Below are 20,727 nucleotides of genomic sequence, written 5' to 3'. Positions count from 1 at the left end.
ACTTGCAGATAGTATACTTTGACTCAAACTTTTAACTTTTTGTATGAGAAAAAACTTCTCAACACAGTGTGGCTGTGGTGAAGGTCAGACTCTAATGGGAAAGAACACCTTTGAAAAAATGCTTCTGACAAGCTGTGTGACTTACATCATTAGTAGCCAAAACATATCTAGTCAGATAAACTTGACTTACACATGTTAAATGTCATTTATGTTTTGTCTTGCTCTGTGTTGTTCTGTTTAAAAAGGGCAATATTTCACTCAGTACTTTCACTGCGTCTGTGAGCTTTCTAAACATACACAGGCCATCCTTAATTTAACAATCTGTGATAATCATACAAATAAGTCCTACTAGCCGAGCTGAAATAGACAACAGCTGACCAAGAGTGTATTTCCAGTTGTCTCGCAACATTATGCATCAACATCCATGTAAATATCATCACTTAACTAATCATTTAAGAAATAAATAACACTTTTATAGTCCATAAAGAATGTAGTTGTCATCCATACTAGTGATTCTCATAGTGCAGCGGGTCACTCTGTTTTCCCCTCCTCCCTTTAGCCAGCGTTCTGTTGTTTTATAATTAAATGGTGACATTAGTTCATATCAAGTGATTCTAAAAGGATTCATCAAACATTAGAGAGCCTAATCGCCACCTATAGTCTGTCCCTCTCCCCTGCCGCAGCTCTATCCCAGATGACCCTGCTGAGAGCTGCACTTTCATTATGTCCTGTGAAAGCGCTGGGGATTGAGCCCAAACAAAAAAAAACACGAGGGTGAAAAAATGTTTTTACATCCGCCCGCCCTCTCGCCCGGCTGGCTGTGTATGTGCGCTCATGGTCATAGTTTCAGATCAATGGGACCAAGTTATTGGAGTCTGGCCAACTCTAACCGGTGGTAAAGAAAGAAAAAAGCTGCCTCTTCAAAAAAAAAGAGGATTTGTTACACCTGCATGTGCCTTTTCTCGTCCTAAGCACTGATTTATCTCTCCTGTACATATTTTTTTAAGGCAGATTTGTGCCTGCACGCTACAACGCTCGTGCAGGAAGGTGCCAAAATTCACAAGCATGCTGTCACATTGGTGAGGTAACCTCAGAGTGCTTTTGCATCACTCAAACGCAGAACAAAAAACCTGAAGCAGGGATCAGAGCCGGGGAGAGAGATGGGTGTTTATTTGAAAGCAAAACTCACCCCCAAATGTGAAGGAATTTAATGTATCTGTTTCATCCCTGCCCACCCGTTTAACTTCAGCTCCAACACATACACTCAACGTAGGACGCCCCCAACTGGATGTTCTACAAAACACTTTAGGACACACATATTATAAAACTAAGAAAGGGTGGAATCAAGGAGTTGAAGTTTGCCTAGCAAATATGTTCTGATCAGGTCAGATGTCAATATGTGGTGGTTTAATCTTCTCCATTTGCTGGGTGTTATTGCTTTTGGTTTGCACATTTTAGTTCACATAAATCCTACAAGTATGTCATCTCTCAAAAACGTGCATCCCTTTTTGTCACATCCGTAACACATACCATTTTCTCTTTTTAAAATAGACAACTTGCGCCAAGTCTAATATGTTTCTATGATGGCTAGTTCAGGGCTGACCTCCAAGATTTCAGATAAGGATTGAACATAAAAAAAGGATTATAAAAAAATCCACCATGATATTAAAGGGATAGTCCTCCCAAAAATAAGAATTCTGTCATGAATTATCCAACGTCAAGTTGTTATGCATTTCTTTGTTCTGTTGAACAAAAATAATTTAGTAGTGGGGTAGTCAAAGGTGCCCCAGAACATTGCTAAATTCTTAAAAATATCTTATTTTGGGTTTACGACTCTGGGAGTCCATGTTAGATGCTAACAATTTTACAAATATCTTCATATACTGTATGTACAACCAAACAAATAAATTTGTACAGATTTTGAACAACTGAATTTTCATTTTTGGGTGGACTATCCCTTTGAGTGACCCAAATCTGTGTCATCTGATTTGATGAAATCTTTCATGAAAATATTACATTGGCAATATTGTGAGCATGTTTGAAAAGGTTTGTTACTTTTCTCAGACTGTTTTATTATATTTGAATAATATTAGGTTTAAAAGGTCAATTGATAACATTCTGTCCACAGAATTGACCCATGTCTCATCCACACACCTCAATAACTCTTGAGAGAAATTCTTCAGAATGATAAATAATTCTAATTTATATTGAAGCAGGGAGTGATACGATAACAACAATGTCAATCCTTAATCTCAACAACTGAAACACAGTGACAAATCCTCCTGGCAGTTATTTCCTGTCACATGATCATAACTGTGGTAACCTTGTATTTCCTGTATTCCAATGCAGCTGTTGACATGACACCAGCTGGAATAAAGAGCATCATGGGGCTTGGTTTACGAGCCATGTGTTTGTTTGGGAGGAGATGATACCAGCCATTGCTGCCAAGTGAGCTCATGTCACTCATCGGGCAGAAAAAAGCGTATATGCATGCAGTATGAGCCGGATATCAATGAGTGACAACATTCTTCAAAATATATCTTTTTTTGTGTTCTGTGAAAGCAAGTCGCTCAGGTGTGAAATGACAAGAGGGAGAGTAAATGATCACAGAATTTTCATTTTAGGGTGAACTATCACTTTAACTCAACCAGGACAATATATTCAAATAGACAAATCCGTTAACCCTTTAAATGGGTCATATGGCATGAATACGTGTTTTTCCAATCTAAGTCCGTTTGTGGTATGATTTGACTAAGACCGCCAAAATGTAAACGCAAGTGGAACCTGATGTTCCAAATATAGTAAGAGGCGTTACATTTCCGTCACACACTTGAAGTATTTGACCAATTACTGCGCAGGGTAAAGAGGAGATACAAACATGTACAGTCTGTGGAAAATACAGTGTTTTTGAACCTTAAATAGACTATAAACACATTGTATTACACCTAAAACAAATGATAATATTTGTATTAGCCGTGTCATATGACCCCTTTAATATTAGCACAATTCATTTTAATGAAACCACACTTCAATGCACCATCTTTTCATGGACATTTTATTTGGATTTTGTATTTCCTCAAAAATACTTGGTGATTGTTTAGTGCTGCTATAAAGTTTGGTGCCACAATGTTAAGGCATGATGGTGCTAGTGGTTGCTAGGCAGCAGTCACAATGTTAAGTTAGACTAACGAGCCCATGCCTCTCTGTGACCCATAGATAGATGCTTTTTAGTGAATTCATGTTTTTCAATAACTCACATTGGTCACAAAACAAAAAGCATCCCAATCTCACACACTGAAAGATGAGCTAACTTTATGATGTTGAGAGCAGAGTTTTAGTGACAACAGAAAGCCACAGCATTTACACTTGACTCACACAACAATACACCTCTCCCAAACACGTCGCATGATTAATACAAACCCATAGCAAAAGGACAAATTATGTGGCAACTTGTTCTTTCCCAAAAACCTTAAAACGCCCAAAAACAATTCTGTCATGGATTACTCACTCTCTAGCTTTCCAAATCTGTATACACTTTGTTCTTTTGAACACAGAGAAATATATTTCACAGCTCTTTCCTGGTGGAACATTCTTGCCGACTCTGTCCGGTCAACCACTTCTCTGACAACATTCAAAAAATTACTTAAAACCCATCTCTTCTGTGAATACTTGACATGCAAATGAAAAAAACCTTACTCTAGCTTTAGTGGAAAAGGGTAACCTGGGTATTCAATTGCTCTTGTATGACCAATCGGTTTATTGCTCCCTGAACTCTCTTTAAGTCAATTTAAATAAACGCATCTGCAAAATGTTAATATTTGGTAGAATGTCAGTAACCAAACTTCCTGGCCACCATTAACTACCGTAGTGGGAAAATTACTTTGACAAAGGTCAACTTAAACCATTATGAGACCAGGAAATTAGCTTGTAATTTATTTGTAGATAAGGTCAAATAAAATGGAAAAAAAAACATGAAAATATAAGACCCATCTTATAAATAAATCGCTTTTACTCGTGTAACCTAAACCCTTTGATGCTTAAAGCTGGAATCACTTTTGTACACGTGCAATTCCTTCGAAAGACACTCCAGTCCTATGATATATTTAAACTTTGAAACTATGTCTCAGTTTATCCAGGTATTCAGCACAACGCTGGAAATAAAATTCAAAGCAAAATTTCAGTTATTTGATTATTCAGATAAATAGTTTTAACATTTAGAGGTTCAATATCGGCAGAGTCAGATGAACTCCTAATAACTGCCCCCAAAAACAACACAACAAGGGAAGACAGACACAAACACACACAAACTCAGAGAGGAGGTCCAGGGCTGCAGCAATTTTAATGCTCATATGGAAGGCCAGAGAAACTGCACACATGGGACAGCGTCCAACACACACCCTGCTGGGAATCTTGGACTCTCTCTTTAACATACGTCAATAAATAAATGTTATCTTTTGAAGGTTTTGTTGGGTCCAAGTTAGGGAGGATGAAAAGAATCCTCAACCCAGTTTGTCCCTTACAGGACCACAGTTCCTGTGTCTTTGCGCCGGCCTGTTAACAGGCTTCACTATTCACTAAATATTTACAGACCACAGCAGCCTCACAAATAATGCTACATAAACAAAGGTTTCCAACAGATTTATAAAGAAAAAAAAGGAGACAAAAAACAATTAAACAAAAGTGAAGAGCAGAGAGCAGCATCCTATAGGTGGCGTTTCTGGAGAAACTTTACTTCGATCAGGGTCCTCTGGGAAGACTGATTTAAATCAGCATTATCCCACCATAATGTTCATCTCATAGCTGTACCGGGATAAGTGTGTTTAAAGGGAGAGTGACAGGGTGTGACTTGGAAAGCAGCTTGTCTGTGATGCACATGGTGTATTGATAGCATAGTGAGAAGTCCTAAGTGCACAGGTGTCTAGAGTCCCTCCTCCTCAAGCTGGTTGTCTTTATAAATCTCTCTGACCAGCAGCACTCGGGTCAGGAGCAGAGCCAGCGTGCTCTTCTCTAGAGGAGTCGAGCTGAACCACAGCGGACTGTCCAAGGAAGCAGACACCTCTGGCTTCATGTAAAAAAAATCTGTCCTCTGTCTCATAGACTCTGGGCTGAAAAGAGAGAAAGTTGGAGGGTTCTATAAGGTTCATTGAAATCTTTGATCAAGTTTGTACAAAAATCTACAAATGCCAAGCAACATGTTGGGTTATTATACAATTCAACTGATATGCATGTTAAAGCGACAATATAAATTATATCAGTTGTCATCTCAAGTTTGTGTGAAATGTCCTCATATTTGGATTGTGTCAACACTGTTTTTCAGGATGTGAACAGCAATCGTTATAATCACTGGACATTTGCCTTTTACAGTCAAACCTGTTGTTTGGTTTCTCATGGAAATTTTGTCTCATGGAGACTTTGAATACAGCTCATCCAATTAGAATTAAAATAACTAATCAATCATAAGCACATCCAATCTGATTGCAAAGCAAGACCCCTCTATTAATAAAAAAATGACAACTATACATTGCATAATCTATTGAGTCTCAATGTAAAAATGTCTAACAATTTGTTACATAATAAACAAGATAACAGCAGCTGTTCCCTCTTTAAAGGGATAGTTCACCCAAAAATGAAAATAACATTCCTGGGAGATGTTAAAAAGGTAGTCAGAGGTGCCTTAGAATCATTTGCTTTCCAAAATTCTTCGAAATATTTCATTTTGTGTTCAACAAAACATAAGAAAATGATACAACCATTTTTCCTACTATGCTAGTAATGGTGGATGTCACAGAAATGACAGTTGCTAACATTTTCCCCAATATCTTTCTTAGTGTTCAACCGAACAAAGAAACTTACATGCAAGTACAAGACAGAATTTTAAAGATGTCAGAATCTTTGAAAGTCACTTACCACTTCGATAAATAAAGCTCGTACAGTCGGCACTCGTGTTTCTTAACAGGACATGGAGTTGAATCTCCTGAACCACTGTCCGCCTCAAAGTTTGAGTCACCATCGTCTTTACGCCTTCTCTTACTTGCTGATTGCTCTAAGTAAAACAAAAGACATTTTAGAACCAGGTACAAGACCAAATAACCATTTCAATATAACATTTCTAACATCTCATCAAGAGCTGAACAGGTCATCTGTCCTTCAATGGTCCTGCAAACGCTACAAAACACCCATAAGAAAATGGGCCTTAAAGGACCAAATACACAGTTACATTGCTAAAGAGCTCTCTGTTGTGTCCTCATAGTAAAAGTGTCAACACCATGTTTCAGGATGTGAACAGCAAGTTATAATCACCGGACACTGTTAAGACCAGAAGTGATGAATCCTGTCGTGTTGAGCCTCAACATCAAATACAAAATCAAGCACCATGTGCCTTGTTACATTACAGCAAACGGTATTATTGCAAAAACGGCCACTCAAGTTAATTATTGTTTGAGCATTCATGTTAAATGCATTAAACACTGTGTGCAATAAAAATGTTTATACCAAGGGGCTGTTGAATGCTTCAATCTGATTGGTTGACAAACATTCCATAGATATGCAGTCTGCTGACCGCATTACAGTTCCAGATCACTTCAAGTTTAAACAACATTAAGGTTATAGTGTAGCCTACAGGCCATTACTGCACACAGCACCCTGCTCTTACTGCTAATGGAAACATGTGCAGTTCCGTTTAAAAAAAGTATTTTAAAAACAATACAAAAAATACATATACTGAAATCGAATAAATTAAATAACTAACGTTAAATAGAAAAAACAAAATGAATAAACCCTGGTAGCCTAGTGGTTCATTTTCCTCTTCGTGCAGCTTACAACAGATAAATATAATTTAATAGACCTACTCTTTCAAAAGTTTGCGTGATGTTTTTACTACTGACGGTAGAAACAATACGAGGAATAAATAATTCTTATCACTGGCTTTTCTGTCACAGAACTGCAAACACGCACACTCTCACTCACTCACTCACACAGCACATAGCAGTGGCTCAAGCTTCCAACTGACGCTTGAAATGAAATGCGCAAGAAAGTGGTCCTACCATCAACAGCATTTTAAAGACGATAACATGACAAACGTTGAAATTAAACATTTGAACATTGTCCTGTAGTGTGGTAACTGTGGTATAAGCAGAATAAGCACATTAACTTTCGAATAATTGCACGTCGTCAATAATTCATATTATATATAATTATACAGCTGAAAACCAACAATAAGAAAAAAATATATATTTATATACATTAAAACATTAGTTACACTAAACCATACTTGGACGACTACAAATATTATTGCTCGATTTAATATTGTGTCTTAAACGCACCATGCTGCTCCTGCAAGATGGATGGGATGCGTATGCAGACAGTGGTGTCATGGCTGTGAGGTTCAGAACTGCTAGGCCCATAGACATTTCCAAAGGAGAGGCGTAAGTGCTGTTCAACTGTGCGGAGGCCGAAGTATTTGGTGTTGAGATGCAAGAGAGATCTTAGCAGGACAGAAGGCGACTGCTCCCCTAGCTGTCCACTGCTCCATAGACACTGCTCTTCAACACGGCCCCACTGGGAACCTAAATACAAACCCATATGTACTAAACACTATCAAAACTGGTGATAACGGACAATGCAAGGAACAAAACAGATTTCTCCATGACAACTATCATTTTAAATAAAACTATAAAGTCAGTTAGTTTAGAGTGTATGAAATGTCCTCATAGTTGGATCGAGTCAACACCACTTTTCAGAATGTGAACAGCAACCGATATAATCATTGGACACTTCAATATAACAAACATCTTTCAGGAGTTTCACTTACCATCAGGAAGAACACTGGGTTGCCAGTCTTTAAGGATCTTGTTCAGTTCTTCCCCAAACATGTGGTACTCCGGGTTGCTGAACAGGTCATCTGTCCTCCCCTTGTCCTGCAAATGCTACAAAACACCCACAAATATTAAAAACAACAATCCATAGAAAAATGTGCGTCCTAAAAAAAGGACCAGGTACATTGCTAAAGAGCTCTCTGTTGTGTCCTCATAGTAAAAGTGTCAACACCATGTTTCAGGATGTGAACAGCAAGTTATAATCACTGGGCACTGTTTAGATCAGGAGTAATGAATCGAGCAGTGTTATGCTCCAACTTGAAAATCACGTGCAACATTAAGCCAACAGCAAATGATGCGAGCATTTATAGAAACAAAGATCAAAGTGGCTCACTAATAAGTTCTAACTTAGAATTCAAATGACGCTTCAAGTTATGCACATTAATACTTTAATGGCAGCAGAACTAGCTGTGAAAGTGTCATTGTGTACTAATGGCTGGAGAATTCGTGAATTCATGTATTCGACAGCTGTGTTATCGGAGTTATTGCATGTGTATCGTGATTCTGAAAGCTGATTTATTTTTTAGACCCACTTCAAAAAGGTTCAATAAAGCTCTAAATATCAGGCTTCATCTTCTAACAATTCTCTTTTACAGCTTAAATGCTTTACAGGCATGCAAACAAACTCAAGGCTGTGGACCATCTCACCTTTTGGATGCTGAGGCAGAGGTACAGGATGCTGTCAGGAGCATAGCTCTCACCGTTGGGTCGACGCACCTCTTTGACAAAGCGAGACAAAGATTGATTCAGCTCTGTCGGGCTCAGGGACAGAAGACTGCCTTTTAATCGAACTGTCAGGAGAAACACAAAAATACTTTTAGCAACATCAGTGCTGAGAATTAAAGCAGAACTTGAGAACTGCAGGCTTCCAACAATGTTATTGTAGCATCATTAATAATGAATTAAGAAATGTGTGGGCGAACTCAAGTGCACTCATAACTAAAAATCTGTCAACAACACTTTCAGAATGTGAACAGCAGTAGTATAATCATGGAGCACTTTTAACCCAAGCAGAAGCCTGTATCCATTTAGCTCTACAGTTTCATGCTTGTTTATCAAAACTACAAATCCTTCAGAGTAGCAATCAGAGTACCTTGTTTCTGGCTCTCCTTTCCTTTGGATGGGCTTGGCTGTGAGCCTGCAGTCATGGCCCACCTCCTCCATGCGTTTAAGCCATACCTGGAGTTCAAGGGGAATGAGCTGTCTGCTGCCGGAGACTCTATTGCAGGTGATGAGGATAAAGACGAGGGAGGTTCATCCTCTACTGCCCGTCTCTTCTGGCCCTATGGCAACAGCAGGTCAGTGGCATTAGCATACACAATGCTAAGCATCATCCTCTGTGACGGGTCACGACCCCGTCAGCCTCATACGAAACCTCAACAATCACTGCACTTCAGCATGTGAACAGCTAATGGTTTTCTAATCACAGGACAGCACTTGATGTGTGGTAACAGGGGTGCATCTGTACCGTACCCTCCTTCTGGTTCTGAGCCGAGGCGTCTTGTCTTTCTCATCAGGCAACATGGGAGGCAATGAAAAGAGCATATCTGTGTCCAGACGCTCAACCAGGACAGGTTCTGATGCTGGAACAGACATTGCAAGACAAGACGGGTTATGCAGACACAGATTTTATGTAAAGAGAGATAACCAAAGGTCTGTGTGCATCAGAAGTGGCTACCTAGTGGAAGATCCTTCTCCAGGTCTAAATCTGGCTCATATTTGTCTTCCTCATCCTCTTCTTCCTCAGAGCTGCCGCTGACCTTTTCACATTTTACATTTTCAACATTTACTTCTTTGCTCTTTTCACTTTTGATATCTAAGGAAAGACAAAAAGTAAAAGAAAAATATATTTGGTTGCAGAATTTCTATCAGTTGTTAAGAATTAACAGGTTCAAGAAGACACACTTGATACGTGCCATGTGATTTTAACAAGGATAAATATGAAGACTACCTGTAGTTTGGTTAATGGTGGATGCTTTAATACGTTCTTACCTGAGCAGTCTGGTTTCTTATCCTCATCCTGTGCCATCCCATCAGCCATCTCTTCAACAGTTTTCAGCAAATCAGAGGGCACTTTCTCATCCTGTGCAATCCCATCAGCCATCGCTTCAACAGTTTTCAGCAAACCAGAGGGAACTTTCTCATCCTCATCCTCATCCTGTGCAGTCCCATCAGCCGTCGCTTCAACAGTTTTCAGCAAATCAGAGGGCACTTTCTCATCCTCATCCTGTGCAATCCCATCAGCCATCGCTTCAACAGTTTTCAGCAAATCATAGGGCACTTTCTCATCCTGTGCAATCCCATCAGCCATCGCGTCAACGGTTTTCACCAAATCAGAGGGCGCGTTCTCATCCTCATCCTGTGCAATCCCATCAGCCATTGCTTCAACAGTTTTCACCAAATCAGAGGGCATTTTCTCATCCTCATCCTGTGCAATCCCACCAGCCATCGCTCCAACAGTTTTCAGCAAATCAGTGGGCACTTTCTCATCCTGTGCAATCCCATAAGCCATCGCTTCAACAGTTTTCAGCAAATCAGAGGGCACTTTGGCTTTCAGCTCATTGATGGTCTTCACAATTTGCTCAGCGTTCTCTAGTGTGGTGGGCAGAAACACTGGCACAGGCACCTGAAAAGACAATTTCGGGGAAATGTGTAAAATGACACACTCTTAATATTGTTTCGTTAATGATCACTCTTGTTTTTGGGAAATATGACCTATAAAAAATAATTTAAGCACTACTCAAAGAAAAACTGCCATAGAGCAACAATAAACCAAGTGCACTGATTTCTAACAAACACTTAAAATAAGATTGCATTGGAAATAGAGTGTTCAGTTTGTGAAAGTTCATTTCTTACCGGTACAGGTATTGCAATAGGAGTGGGTGTGGCCTGAGAGTAGAGGTTCATGGGCAATGGAACGTAAACGGGAACCGGGATCGGGACAGGAATATACTCCTTTCCTGAGCTTTCCATGTCTGCCGCCTCTGAGGAAAAGCAGAGAAAGTTATGTCAATCTCCACATTTTCCAGAGAGACTGTGAATTTGTAGTTTGTGTTTTCACAGGTGCTTACCTGTCTGCAATGGTTTGCTCTGCATGTGGGGTTTGCAGTATGTGGCCTTTGTCATAGTGAGTGGCTTACAGAGCACAGCTTTATTTTTCACATCTTTCAAGATCCCACCCCCAGCATATGACACAGGCCCCTGAGTAAATGCCTGCAACAAACAAGAACATTTGAACATACTTATTTAAAGATTCTTACAGTGCATGCATATATGGGTAATGGGAAATTAACCTATAATCGTTAAAATCAAATTTCCAGCTTCTTAACATGGAGTATGAGTATGACCTACTCACCATTTTTGATCCTTGGGTTGATCCACCAAATTCTGTAAATTGACCACATGATTTCATTTTTTAAATATTTATCATGCAGTTAAACGTGACGGACATCAATATTTACAAATCTTACCTAAAACTGTGTTTTCAGGACCTTTCTGTGTGGCCATGTTGGGCTCGTTCTGTTGGCAGTAAAATCGCAGGAGACAGAGCTGGTCACAGAAGTGCTTCATCTCTGCACGCCACTGCACAGACTCCAGCAGGTTCCCCTGGACCTTACAGCAGTCACAGCGCGCAGCCTAATGGACATGGCAGAGTAATACAGATGTCTTTATTTTCTGTTTTGTGCAACAGCAGACTCTGTCATTTACTCACCATCAGATTGTTACAAACCTGTAAAAAATGTCTTCGTTCTAAACACAAAGATATTAGGAAGAATGTCAGTAACCAAACTTAGTCCCATAGTATTTACTTTCCCTACTATAGCAGTAAATGGGGGGATGAGACCTGTTTGGTTCCTGATATTCTTAAAAATATCTTCCTTTGTGTACAGCAAAACAAAGAAATGTATAGAGGTTTGGAACAACCTGAGCGTGAGTAAAGGACGACAGAATTTTCCTTTTTGTGTAAACTATCCCTTTAAAAAAGTCTTTGTAGGCGATTTCATTTTATGTCGAGCGAGCCAGGAAGGTCACCCGTACGTACCTTAAAGTACCAGTCGTGAAAATTATTAGCACACATCTCACTGCAGAAGTCCCTGCTGACCCCATCTATCTGTTTGGTGACTGATTTCTTGCACATCTGTGTGCAGTGGTTACAGGTGACACACTTCAGCCCCAGACGCCTGATAAAATCTTGCTTGAACAGCAACTTACAGCCTGCAGAAGAAATGTGAAGGTGAGGCACGATACAACAGCTCAGATGAACCTTAAATATCCTAAGAGTCAAAATCCTTGTCCTCATACACAAAAACTATAATCACGACTGGTCATGATGTGAACAGCAAAATATATAATCACAGGACAAAGGACCAAAAAAAACAGAACACAGACCTTCACTACAAAAAGGCCTCTTCACTCCAGAGAACTTTACAGACTCGTGAAGGGTTTTCTCTTCCTGACAGTACTCGCAGAACGTCACTATGCAGTGGAGCTTCTTGTAGTCCTCACAACAGCTCTTACTGCAGAACTGATAAACTTTATCCTGCAAAGATCAGTTATAATTGCATTTCAACCTCACAACGCTCATAACCATTAAGATCTAAATCTTGATGAAAAGAGATTGCAGGAAACCCACCTCCCAGTCGAGGATCTCCGGCTTTATACTGAAGGAGCTACGACAGTAGTTACATTTTAACTGGATGTTCTCGGAGGCTGAAGATGAGATCTGCCCGTTGGCTGATGTTTGGATGGTCGCATTCTGAACAACAAAAAAGAAAAACATAATGCAGAAAGTAGCTCGATGCACCAACATGCATGACAAGCTTTATTTGGTATCTACCGTACCTGGAATTTGGTGACACACAGTGAACTGCAGAAGCTCAAAATGTTCCCTTCAGGCAGAGTTGCCTGATACTGAGGTAATGCATTTCTCTTACAGAAGTGACACGAGGGCTCAGTATCTACAAATACAAACAAGATTCTCATTAATTTGACATTGACTTTTTTGTGGGACAAAGTGGGTCACATCGTAGAAATCAAATTGGATGATAGCGGATGATGGAGAAATAGCTTTTCTGTTTGGTAGAAGAAATAAAGGCATACAGGTTTGGAATGACAAGAAGGTGAGTAAATGATGACACAATTTTCATTTTTTTGGTGAACTATAACTTTAATCTTGGGCCAGAGGAACACAAATGTGAACTGGTTAAGGTCTGTAGAGCGTTTGGTTGTCTACTCACTCTGTGTGGAAGCTGCAAATTTGCTCTTGGTCATACAGGCTGTAGAGCAATAGGACTCCATGGCTCCATTTGTCCCAATGCATTGTGTGGCATCAAATGATCTGCACATCACCTTACAGCCACTACACTGCACCATCTTTCCATGAGTCTATGGAGAAAGTGTCATTAGAGACGTGCGATAAAAACTTACCAATGAGACACATCTTGCTCATAAAAGACACTACAGCGTCATTAAACTTATTGCTCCATCAATTTGAACAAATATGACAAAACAGCCAATTGAAATGTAATATACTATAAAGAACATTTTAATTGCAACATGAATTTGTGAATTTATTGGAAACTATTAACACTATACTGACCTGTTTATAGTCCCTGATGCAATTTTGACAGCAAAAGCGTTTCTGCTGACCGTCAATGAGTAAAAAGTGGTTTGCTGTTGCACGACTGGGCAGATAATTCCCACACTGTTCGCAGCAGTTCATGATGAGCCCATTAGCCATACGGTAGCGATTGAAGCATGCATCGCTGCAGATCTTGTGCGTTACGTTCTTGAAGCTAACCTCATGTCGAATCTACAGGGTAAAAAGCATGCATTAAAATGATGCATTGTATTTAATGTTCATTTATAGTTACACATTAACAGAGATCAATCAACAAATTACTCCCAAACTGGTTTCTTATTCCCGTTCCAGGGTGATCACCATGGATACACTACAAAATACAGTAAAGGACAGTAGTTAGTAACCATGGCTACTAGAGCTGCACGATTAATCGTCAAAAGATTGCGATCTCGATTCAAACAATGAATCAAATGATCACAGAAGTACTGGGATTAAGGCAGAGAGTTGTCAATTCGCACACAATGAGACAAGCGCGTTTACAAACTCTCAGTCTGCCCAATCTCACACCAAATAACAAACCAAAAAAGTACATACAGACTAGGGCTGTGTATTGGCAAGGGCCTCACGATACGATACATATCACGATAGATGGGTCCTGATACAATATATCACAATACATTCGATACAATACAAACGTTCTATATATTGCAATAATTTGTTTTAAATAAATACAAATTAAGAGTGAGCTAAAAATACATGTTGGTGTGTACAATCTATGGTATTCTGGTATGTTCATCACATTATAGTGATAACTCTGCAGACACAAAAGATTCCATTAAATTTTATTAACAAAGCTATTTATAAGAGGTATTTGTCAACTTGCTTACACAGTGTTACTGAACAGCGAACATATACGGAAATGTTTAAAGTGCATATTTAGTCAGTAAACATTTAAATGCAAATGCCACAAAAAACATATTTTTTTCAGTATGTTGTTAATAAAAAACAAAGTACATTAAAATTCATTCATAAAACTGAAATTGTCAGTATGCCTCTCTTTTATGTCCCACTCCACCAGTGCAGTTTTCAGTAACTCCGCAATGTTTATGCTCTCATGCATTGCGCGTGTCTGTGGTTGTGATGTAATCCTAACATACGACTCAGTAACTCGAGAGGTCCACTCGTTGCAAGTCAGGGCCACTCGCTCTGCCGAGCTACGGGATTTTTTTTACCCTTGTCTTTACCTCTTCGTAAATTCTGGGTACTTCTACGTCCGTTATGTGCCTGCGAGTCGGAATCACATAACACGGCTCCATTGTGTTCACCATATGCCCGAAGCCGGGGTTTTCACTGTCGCAAATCCTTACAAATTAAATATACCACCGCCGACTCGGTTATTTTCTTTGCACGGCCTAAGATATACGGATGCTTGTTGGTGATTATTTTATGAATGAATCTACTTTACACCATTTGCTTTCTCGCACCCGCTTACTTTTGAAACATTGGCCGCATGACAGCGAATCACAGCGACATCAACAGGAACGGAAAAAATGGTTATGTGATTAAACGTCATTTTAAATCTGTTCAAAACATGACTTATTTAAGGTATCGATACTATATGTTGGGCTATCGATACACTATCGTGAAAAAAAATTAATCGCAATAGTTAGCTGTATCGATAATTTTGCACAGCCCTAATACAGACTAACAACAAAAATGCTCTTATGATTGTCTTTCAGCATGTTGCATTGTTCTGATTATGCTTCACATCTTAACTTGACAGGTTTGAAACGAAACTCAAACGATTGCAGTTTGTAGAGCGGACAAATCAGAGTGCGCACTTTTATCTGTCGCATGGTAAAAACACATCGCGAGAGTGTATGGCACTTATTTGTGCAAATAGAGAAGCTGTGTGTTCTTTTTCATCAAACTGCCCTGCGTTCCATGTTTTGAGGTTATTTAAACTGTTTATATGTAAATACTGTGTTGATGTTAATCAGTAGTACCATTATTTAAAGACTTCAAGCAATCTGTAGATGTCAGGCAAATTTATCAATCTTTCTAAAGACCTTTAATTGCAGGTGTCACCTTATGAATTTGTTTTACTGTAGTCACTTCAATGCATTAACACTTTTTATAAAGTTTAACTTTTACATTTGAAGTAAAACCAAAAAAAGTAACAACTATAATTTACCTATGTAATTGTAAAAAAATCCTTAAGATTCTGAAAGACAAATAAAAAGTAATTAAGACAATCGTGATCTCTATTTGAAACAAAGAATCATGATTCTCAATTTATCCAATGAACAAATTAAATCTGAACAAGGATAGAAATCCTGAGGAACTATAGTTTAATAGGGTTGATAATGCGGGGATACAATTTTGATAGTCCTTCCTCATTTACAGTGGTGTAATACTACTAAATCGAGATTTTAAATTCAGTGTATTTAAGTTTCAAATGAAAATTATCATTTATTTACCCTCTTGTCATCTCAAACCTGTATGACTTTCATTCTTCTTCAGAACACAAAAGATGATATTTTAAAGAAAGTTGGTAATCGACCAGCACCGGCTACCATTTACTACTTCAAAATAACACAAAGAAGAATGAAAGTCATACAGGTTTGAGATGACAATAGGGTAAGTAAATAATGACAAATTTAATTTTGGGGTGCACTATCACTTCAAGGCCCCACTTCATAATGTCTTCCTTTCAGCCATCATAATTTCTGTTTATTTATTTTTTATGTTTGTCTATTTATTTATTAGTTTGACCTACTAGGCAATCCACACATATCCCAATTAAATATTCAAGAACAAAGATCTTAGCAGACTGTTTTCTGCCATTCTCATTTGGAGCAAGAGAAATCAAAAGGTATAGCAGAAGATGTCTGACCTCAGTGAGCTTTCCACAGACGGTACAATTAGTTTTAAGTTGATTCTTCTGAGGATTCTGTTTGCTTTCATAAGATGCCAAACAGCCGGTGCTGCAAAACTCCTGAAAGGACTCACTTGAATCCACCTGGGCCACTATAGTGCCTCCTTTCATATTGGTAATGTCTCTGATTTGGAGAAAACAAAAGGCAAAAGATTAGGATTGTTAAGAGCGATCACATGTGATTATCCTCACTAAGACTTTCAGACACAGGTTTACGTTCTCAAATGTCATACTTCTTGCACATGGTGCAGCTCTTCTTGGGAGTGGGTTTGTGGGAGAAGGCAGACAGGCAGGTAGTCGAGCAGAACAGGTGGGATGAGCCCTTGCGCTGGTACGCGGTCTGGCCTTTCTTCAAAGGCTTCTTACAGTTGGCGCACGTGACTTTCATGGTACGTTGGGGTTGCTGGGATCCTGAGGACGACTGGCAGGGCGGTTTGGGAAGTGGAGCTGCGGGAGAAGGTGAGTCTATTCCAGGCTGCTTCTGGTTACGGGGAAAAGAGGCTGATTGGGAGATCCATGAATCTGAGGGGGGGAAAAAATGAAATGAATGGATCTTGGTGTCTGACTAAAAAACAATACACAGAGGCTACAAGCTAACACTGATGTGTTATTGTGTTGTCAGTACAAAAGTATTTGTCTATGGTTCGTATAAAGGATGACACAGCAGCTTTGTGTGGATAAATTACCAGATCTTTGGTGTGTCCCCGTTTCTCCATTCTGCACCAACTGGCTGGCAGCACTTACGCGTCCCGGGTTGAACGTGGGTGAAGGTCTGCTGGCTGCACCCTGGTTCTGCTGGACCTCGGGATTCAGGCTGAATGCACTGCTGATCTGCAGCCCATTCTCAGTCCCCTCCAAATCATCCAAACTGGCCGCCACAGCCCCACCAACACTCTTTAGCGACGTTACGTTTGTGATCATCAGGTTTATATCCTCTTGTGCGCACAGCGCCAGTGGCGATACTGTTGACGTTGCCATGGCAACTGTCGAAGAGTCTGCCCCCAACGTGGTAACGCTGGCGATTTTGATTTCAGAGTCAGGCTCTGTGCTGCTCAGGATGTTCCCATCCTCAGTGGGCAGGAGGGAAGAGGAGGCACCCCTGAGCTCAGAATCCTCCTCATCGTCAATCACGATTGGCTCGCTCTGGCTTTTGGGCGCTGTGACTGCAGAGGAGGGAGGACTGGGCGTCGTGGAAGAGGCTGTTGCCGTGGTAGCTGGCTCTGTACAGTCTTTGGCAGCAGTGAGGGTCTCTGCAGGTGTGTTAGCGTCGGTGGGCTGCACCCTCCCCTGAGAGTGAGCAGGAGGCTCTTCTACTAATACTACATCATCATCATTGTCTTCCGAGGACTTGGGAAGGTCTGGTTCTGTCTGATGCTCTTCGGCAGATGGAGTCCGCTCTGTTATGGGTGTGGTTTCCATATGACCCTCCTCCTCCCCTGTGGATGTGCTTGCCTCCTCAACATCTGCCCTGGCTTCCAAATCGCCATCCATTGCTTAGGCAACCACCTGTTGATGCAATATAGGAACAGTTACCTGGAGAACACATATTGAGTATTACAAAAATGTCATGCTGATGAAAGTTTATGAAAAAATGTAATTAATACATAAATATCCTAATTTAACAGTATAAGTCCTACTATAGCTGGGAGATTTTTATCCTGTCTCCTGACAAAAGCTCTCTCTCATGCTAATGAGACTATTATGAATATACGCTTCCCTCCTTACAATGGACGTCTCAATATGGTTGATAAGATTAAGAAATGATCAGGGGATTACCTCACGATCAAATTACAAGGTGTGTACAGAATAATTACTGCTAATGCATTTCACATTATTAAATGTATTAATGAAATGAAAATTCTTACATTAGGAACACGCAGACCACCTATGACAGCAGATTTCCGTAACAATAAAATCATGAAACCATAAAAAGCCCAAGTAAATGAAAAGCAACTCACGGCAGCAAGGCCTGATCAACATGTGACCCACTTAGGCTCTCAGTAGAGAGATCAACAACCAAACCACCACCTACCAACATACCTAGTATATCAGTATTAATATCATAATTAATGCATTATTCAAATGATACATTTACAAAATAACAGGCCATTGAGAAACACACACAAAATCTTTTTGCAGGAAAACACGAACCTTACGATCCCTCTGAAGAAATGTGATGTGGACTGCTACAGAGCCCTTTCTTGTGCAACACATGATCACACAGACTTCATCAAAACGCAAAGACTTGAACTTTAATACCTCTGGACTGCAATGCACAACTACCTTTGGATTGAGCTACAGAAAGCTTTCAGATTTTGACAATGAATGCCTTATTTAAGCAAATATCATAACGTTGATTCAGTAAGAGCCATATGACTATTTATTGAAGCAATAGCGTCGTTTCAGCTCATTATTATGAATTATTTTGTAAATCATTCTAAAAAAACCTTTGAATGTTTGGGATTTCCTCGCAGGCTGATGTCATGCTCAGGATGCTGTGAGAAACTATATGCAGTGACTGAACCGCCACGGAGACGTGATATAATCGCACGCATATGCGCCATGCGCTCGCAGTGTCTGCGTTTAGCGCTAATAGATGTGCTCACAAACACTCACATTGCTCACATTATTTGAATGTCGCCACGAAAACGCATAATCGTTACATGGCTTCAAAAACTCTCTCTTGCCCACAAGTGGGGTCAATTAGGATGAAGTAAAGCTTTGGAGATTCATACCATTCTCCTCCCGGATCGGGCCACCGTAGGCCGTGCCCTTGACTCTGGACCCTCAGTGTTCACACTCACACCCGAGCAAGATCCGCGCGCTGTCAAGGCAACCGGATGACTACGTCAACACGCCGTTTCGCATGCTATCGTTATGTTCAGGAAACTCGAGGTCCACCGGGTTTCAAACTTGCTACGTAAGAACATCCGGCGGCACCGGCCGTGGCAAACAACACTAACTGACTCTTTGCGTAGAAATGCACTGCGGTTTTCACGCAAAAACCCCGGACCATATGTCCCACCCCCGGCCTCTCTGGCGCATGCAGCCATTGGATTAGCGGCGAACTGGAGGGAGGAGAGCCTCAGAGACTGCGCCATTGTTATTGTATTGAAAGAATTAGTCAGAAGTTGTAACCCATAAATAATCTCTCGCACCAAAATGAAAAGAACATTGAATCACGGGTAATCTTAATGATGTAAAACAGCACACTCAATGAGGTTATATTTAAATACTAACGTCCAAATTCGACTTTTCCTACCAGACATAGACACACTCGCTGTTATACGCAAATGTGCTTTTAATTTGTATATCAGGTGAAGATTATTACGAGAATAAAGTTTTCCTGCTCGTAATACACTTCGGCGAACGTTTAATTGAAGTTACCCCAGAGCGTTTACCCCATTGCAATCAAAGGGCAATACGTGTGGTAGCCTGTAGGGGCGCTGCACAGTTAACAAACATCAACTACAACGCCTCTAGGTGGCTAGCCACAAATATTTCAATGAATATGTCAAGCGTATCAGTTAAACATGACGCGCGTAAACTTTAATGCTCAAGTATTAGCAACATACAAACCAAACAATGTTTCCTAATTGGTAAATCATTTTGCCCCCTTCAGTCAGCGGGTAGCACTGCCTCATGTCCGCCATTAGAGAGCGAGCGAAACAATGCGCGCGAGCAAAGGCAACAGCACCCTGCCACGGCGGAAAGGGGGAAAATCTCAGGCGGGGTAAAATTGCACGCCTCTCCCTTCGTTAAATTACCCTCATGCACAAACGCAGGTGACCCCAATGCTTTCCTCCCCGCCGAACATAGTTGTGAAAACTTTGTCCAATTATACCCAGGTCAGCATCAAATCGCCAGAGATATTCTTACCGGAGTAGAGCTGGAAACGATATAGCGCCACTTTTGTGCCTTGACATAAATCCTGGGGCGCATGCGTGAAAACGTACGGACGTTCCAGGCGCGTGGGAGGAGGATACTGCCAGCGAGTTCTTCGCTACTCACGCGGCGTCATGCTCGCGCATTACGTGCACGAGCACAATATATAATCCGCAATTAATGCGTTTATTGATCAAACTAGTTGCTTTGGAAAATCTTAAAACGCGTATTTAGATGCTATCAACGTCATATCGACGATCAAGTTTGAGTTATTTTCCGTTCGATGATGTCAATAGGAGTTTACTTTTGTTACCCAATCAGCTTCCTGCTTTAGAGTTGTTTTGGTAAAATAACATTTGATACTGAATTTAACTTTAAAAGAATGTCTCGATATCATACATATCAGTGCTTTAACGTATCGTATGTAAATAGTGACGACTGAAAACAGC

General features: G+C 40.2%; 1 protein-coding gene across 4 annotated transcripts; it reads right to left on the bottom strand.

Annotated features, from left to right (window-relative positions):
* Positions 1 to 3,045: 3,045 nt before the first annotated feature.
* On the bottom strand, positions 3,046 to 20,566 carry zmym2 (zinc finger, MYM-type 2). 4 transcript variants are annotated; one of them, XM_079463735.1, is made up of 23 exons: positions 20,273 to 20,566; positions 17,080 to 17,899; positions 16,627 to 16,915; positions 16,352 to 16,517; positions 13,474 to 13,686; positions 13,112 to 13,259; positions 12,717 to 12,832; positions 12,508 to 12,630; positions 12,264 to 12,414; positions 11,917 to 12,089; positions 11,345 to 11,510; positions 11,230 to 11,261; positions 10,946 to 11,087; positions 10,731 to 10,858; positions 9,867 to 10,500; positions 9,553 to 9,690; positions 9,348 to 9,457; positions 8,968 to 9,157; positions 8,523 to 8,665; positions 7,811 to 7,925; positions 7,323 to 7,565; positions 5,908 to 6,043; positions 3,046 to 5,105 (listed from the first exon to the last, which is right to left on the bottom strand). In XM_079463735.1, the coding sequence occupies exons 2-23, from the start codon at positions 17,882 to 17,884 to the stop codon at positions 4,919 to 4,921; spliced, it is 4,548 nt and encodes a 1,515-aa protein (XP_079319861.1). In that variant the 5' UTR covers positions 17,885 to 17,899; positions 20,273 to 20,566; the 3' UTR covers positions 3,046 to 4,918. The 4 variants fall into 4 exon arrangements, with proteins under 4 accessions (XP_079319861.1, XP_079319862.1, XP_079319863.1 ...); XM_079463736.1 differs by lacking the exon at positions 20,273 to 20,566 and adding an exon at positions 19,129 to 19,382; XM_079463737.1 differs by lacking the exon at positions 20,273 to 20,566 and adding an exon at positions 19,129 to 19,176 and having other exon boundaries at positions 17,080 to 17,926.
* Between the last annotated feature and the right edge of the window lie 161 nt (positions 20,567 to 20,727).

The sequence above is a fragment of the Barbatula barbatula genome (assembly GCF_947034865.1).
Source record: "Barbatula barbatula genome assembly, chromosome: 9".
In the NCBI taxonomy this organism is placed as follows: domain Eukaryota; kingdom Metazoa; phylum Chordata; class Actinopteri; order Cypriniformes; family Nemacheilidae; genus Barbatula; species Barbatula barbatula.
The sequence above is the reverse complement of the archived record's forward strand: the minus strand, read 5'-3'. Positions and strand labels throughout refer to the sequence as shown.

Excerpts from the sequence above, each read along its gene's own strand:
- zmym2 (XM_079463735.1), bottom strand. The coding sequence starts at position 17,884 with ATGGATGGCGATTTGGAAGCCAGGGCAGATGTTGAGGAGGCAAGCACA. Across the intron at positions 12,631-12,716 it reads TGTGTGTCACCAAATTCCAG|AATGCGACCATCCAAACATC; the intron begins GTACGGTAGATA and ends TTTGTTGTTCAG. Across the intron at positions 7,926-8,522 it reads TCTGCCTCAGCATCCAAAAG|CATTTGCAGGACAAGGGGAG; the intron begins GTGAGATGGTCC and ends GGTGTTTTGTAG.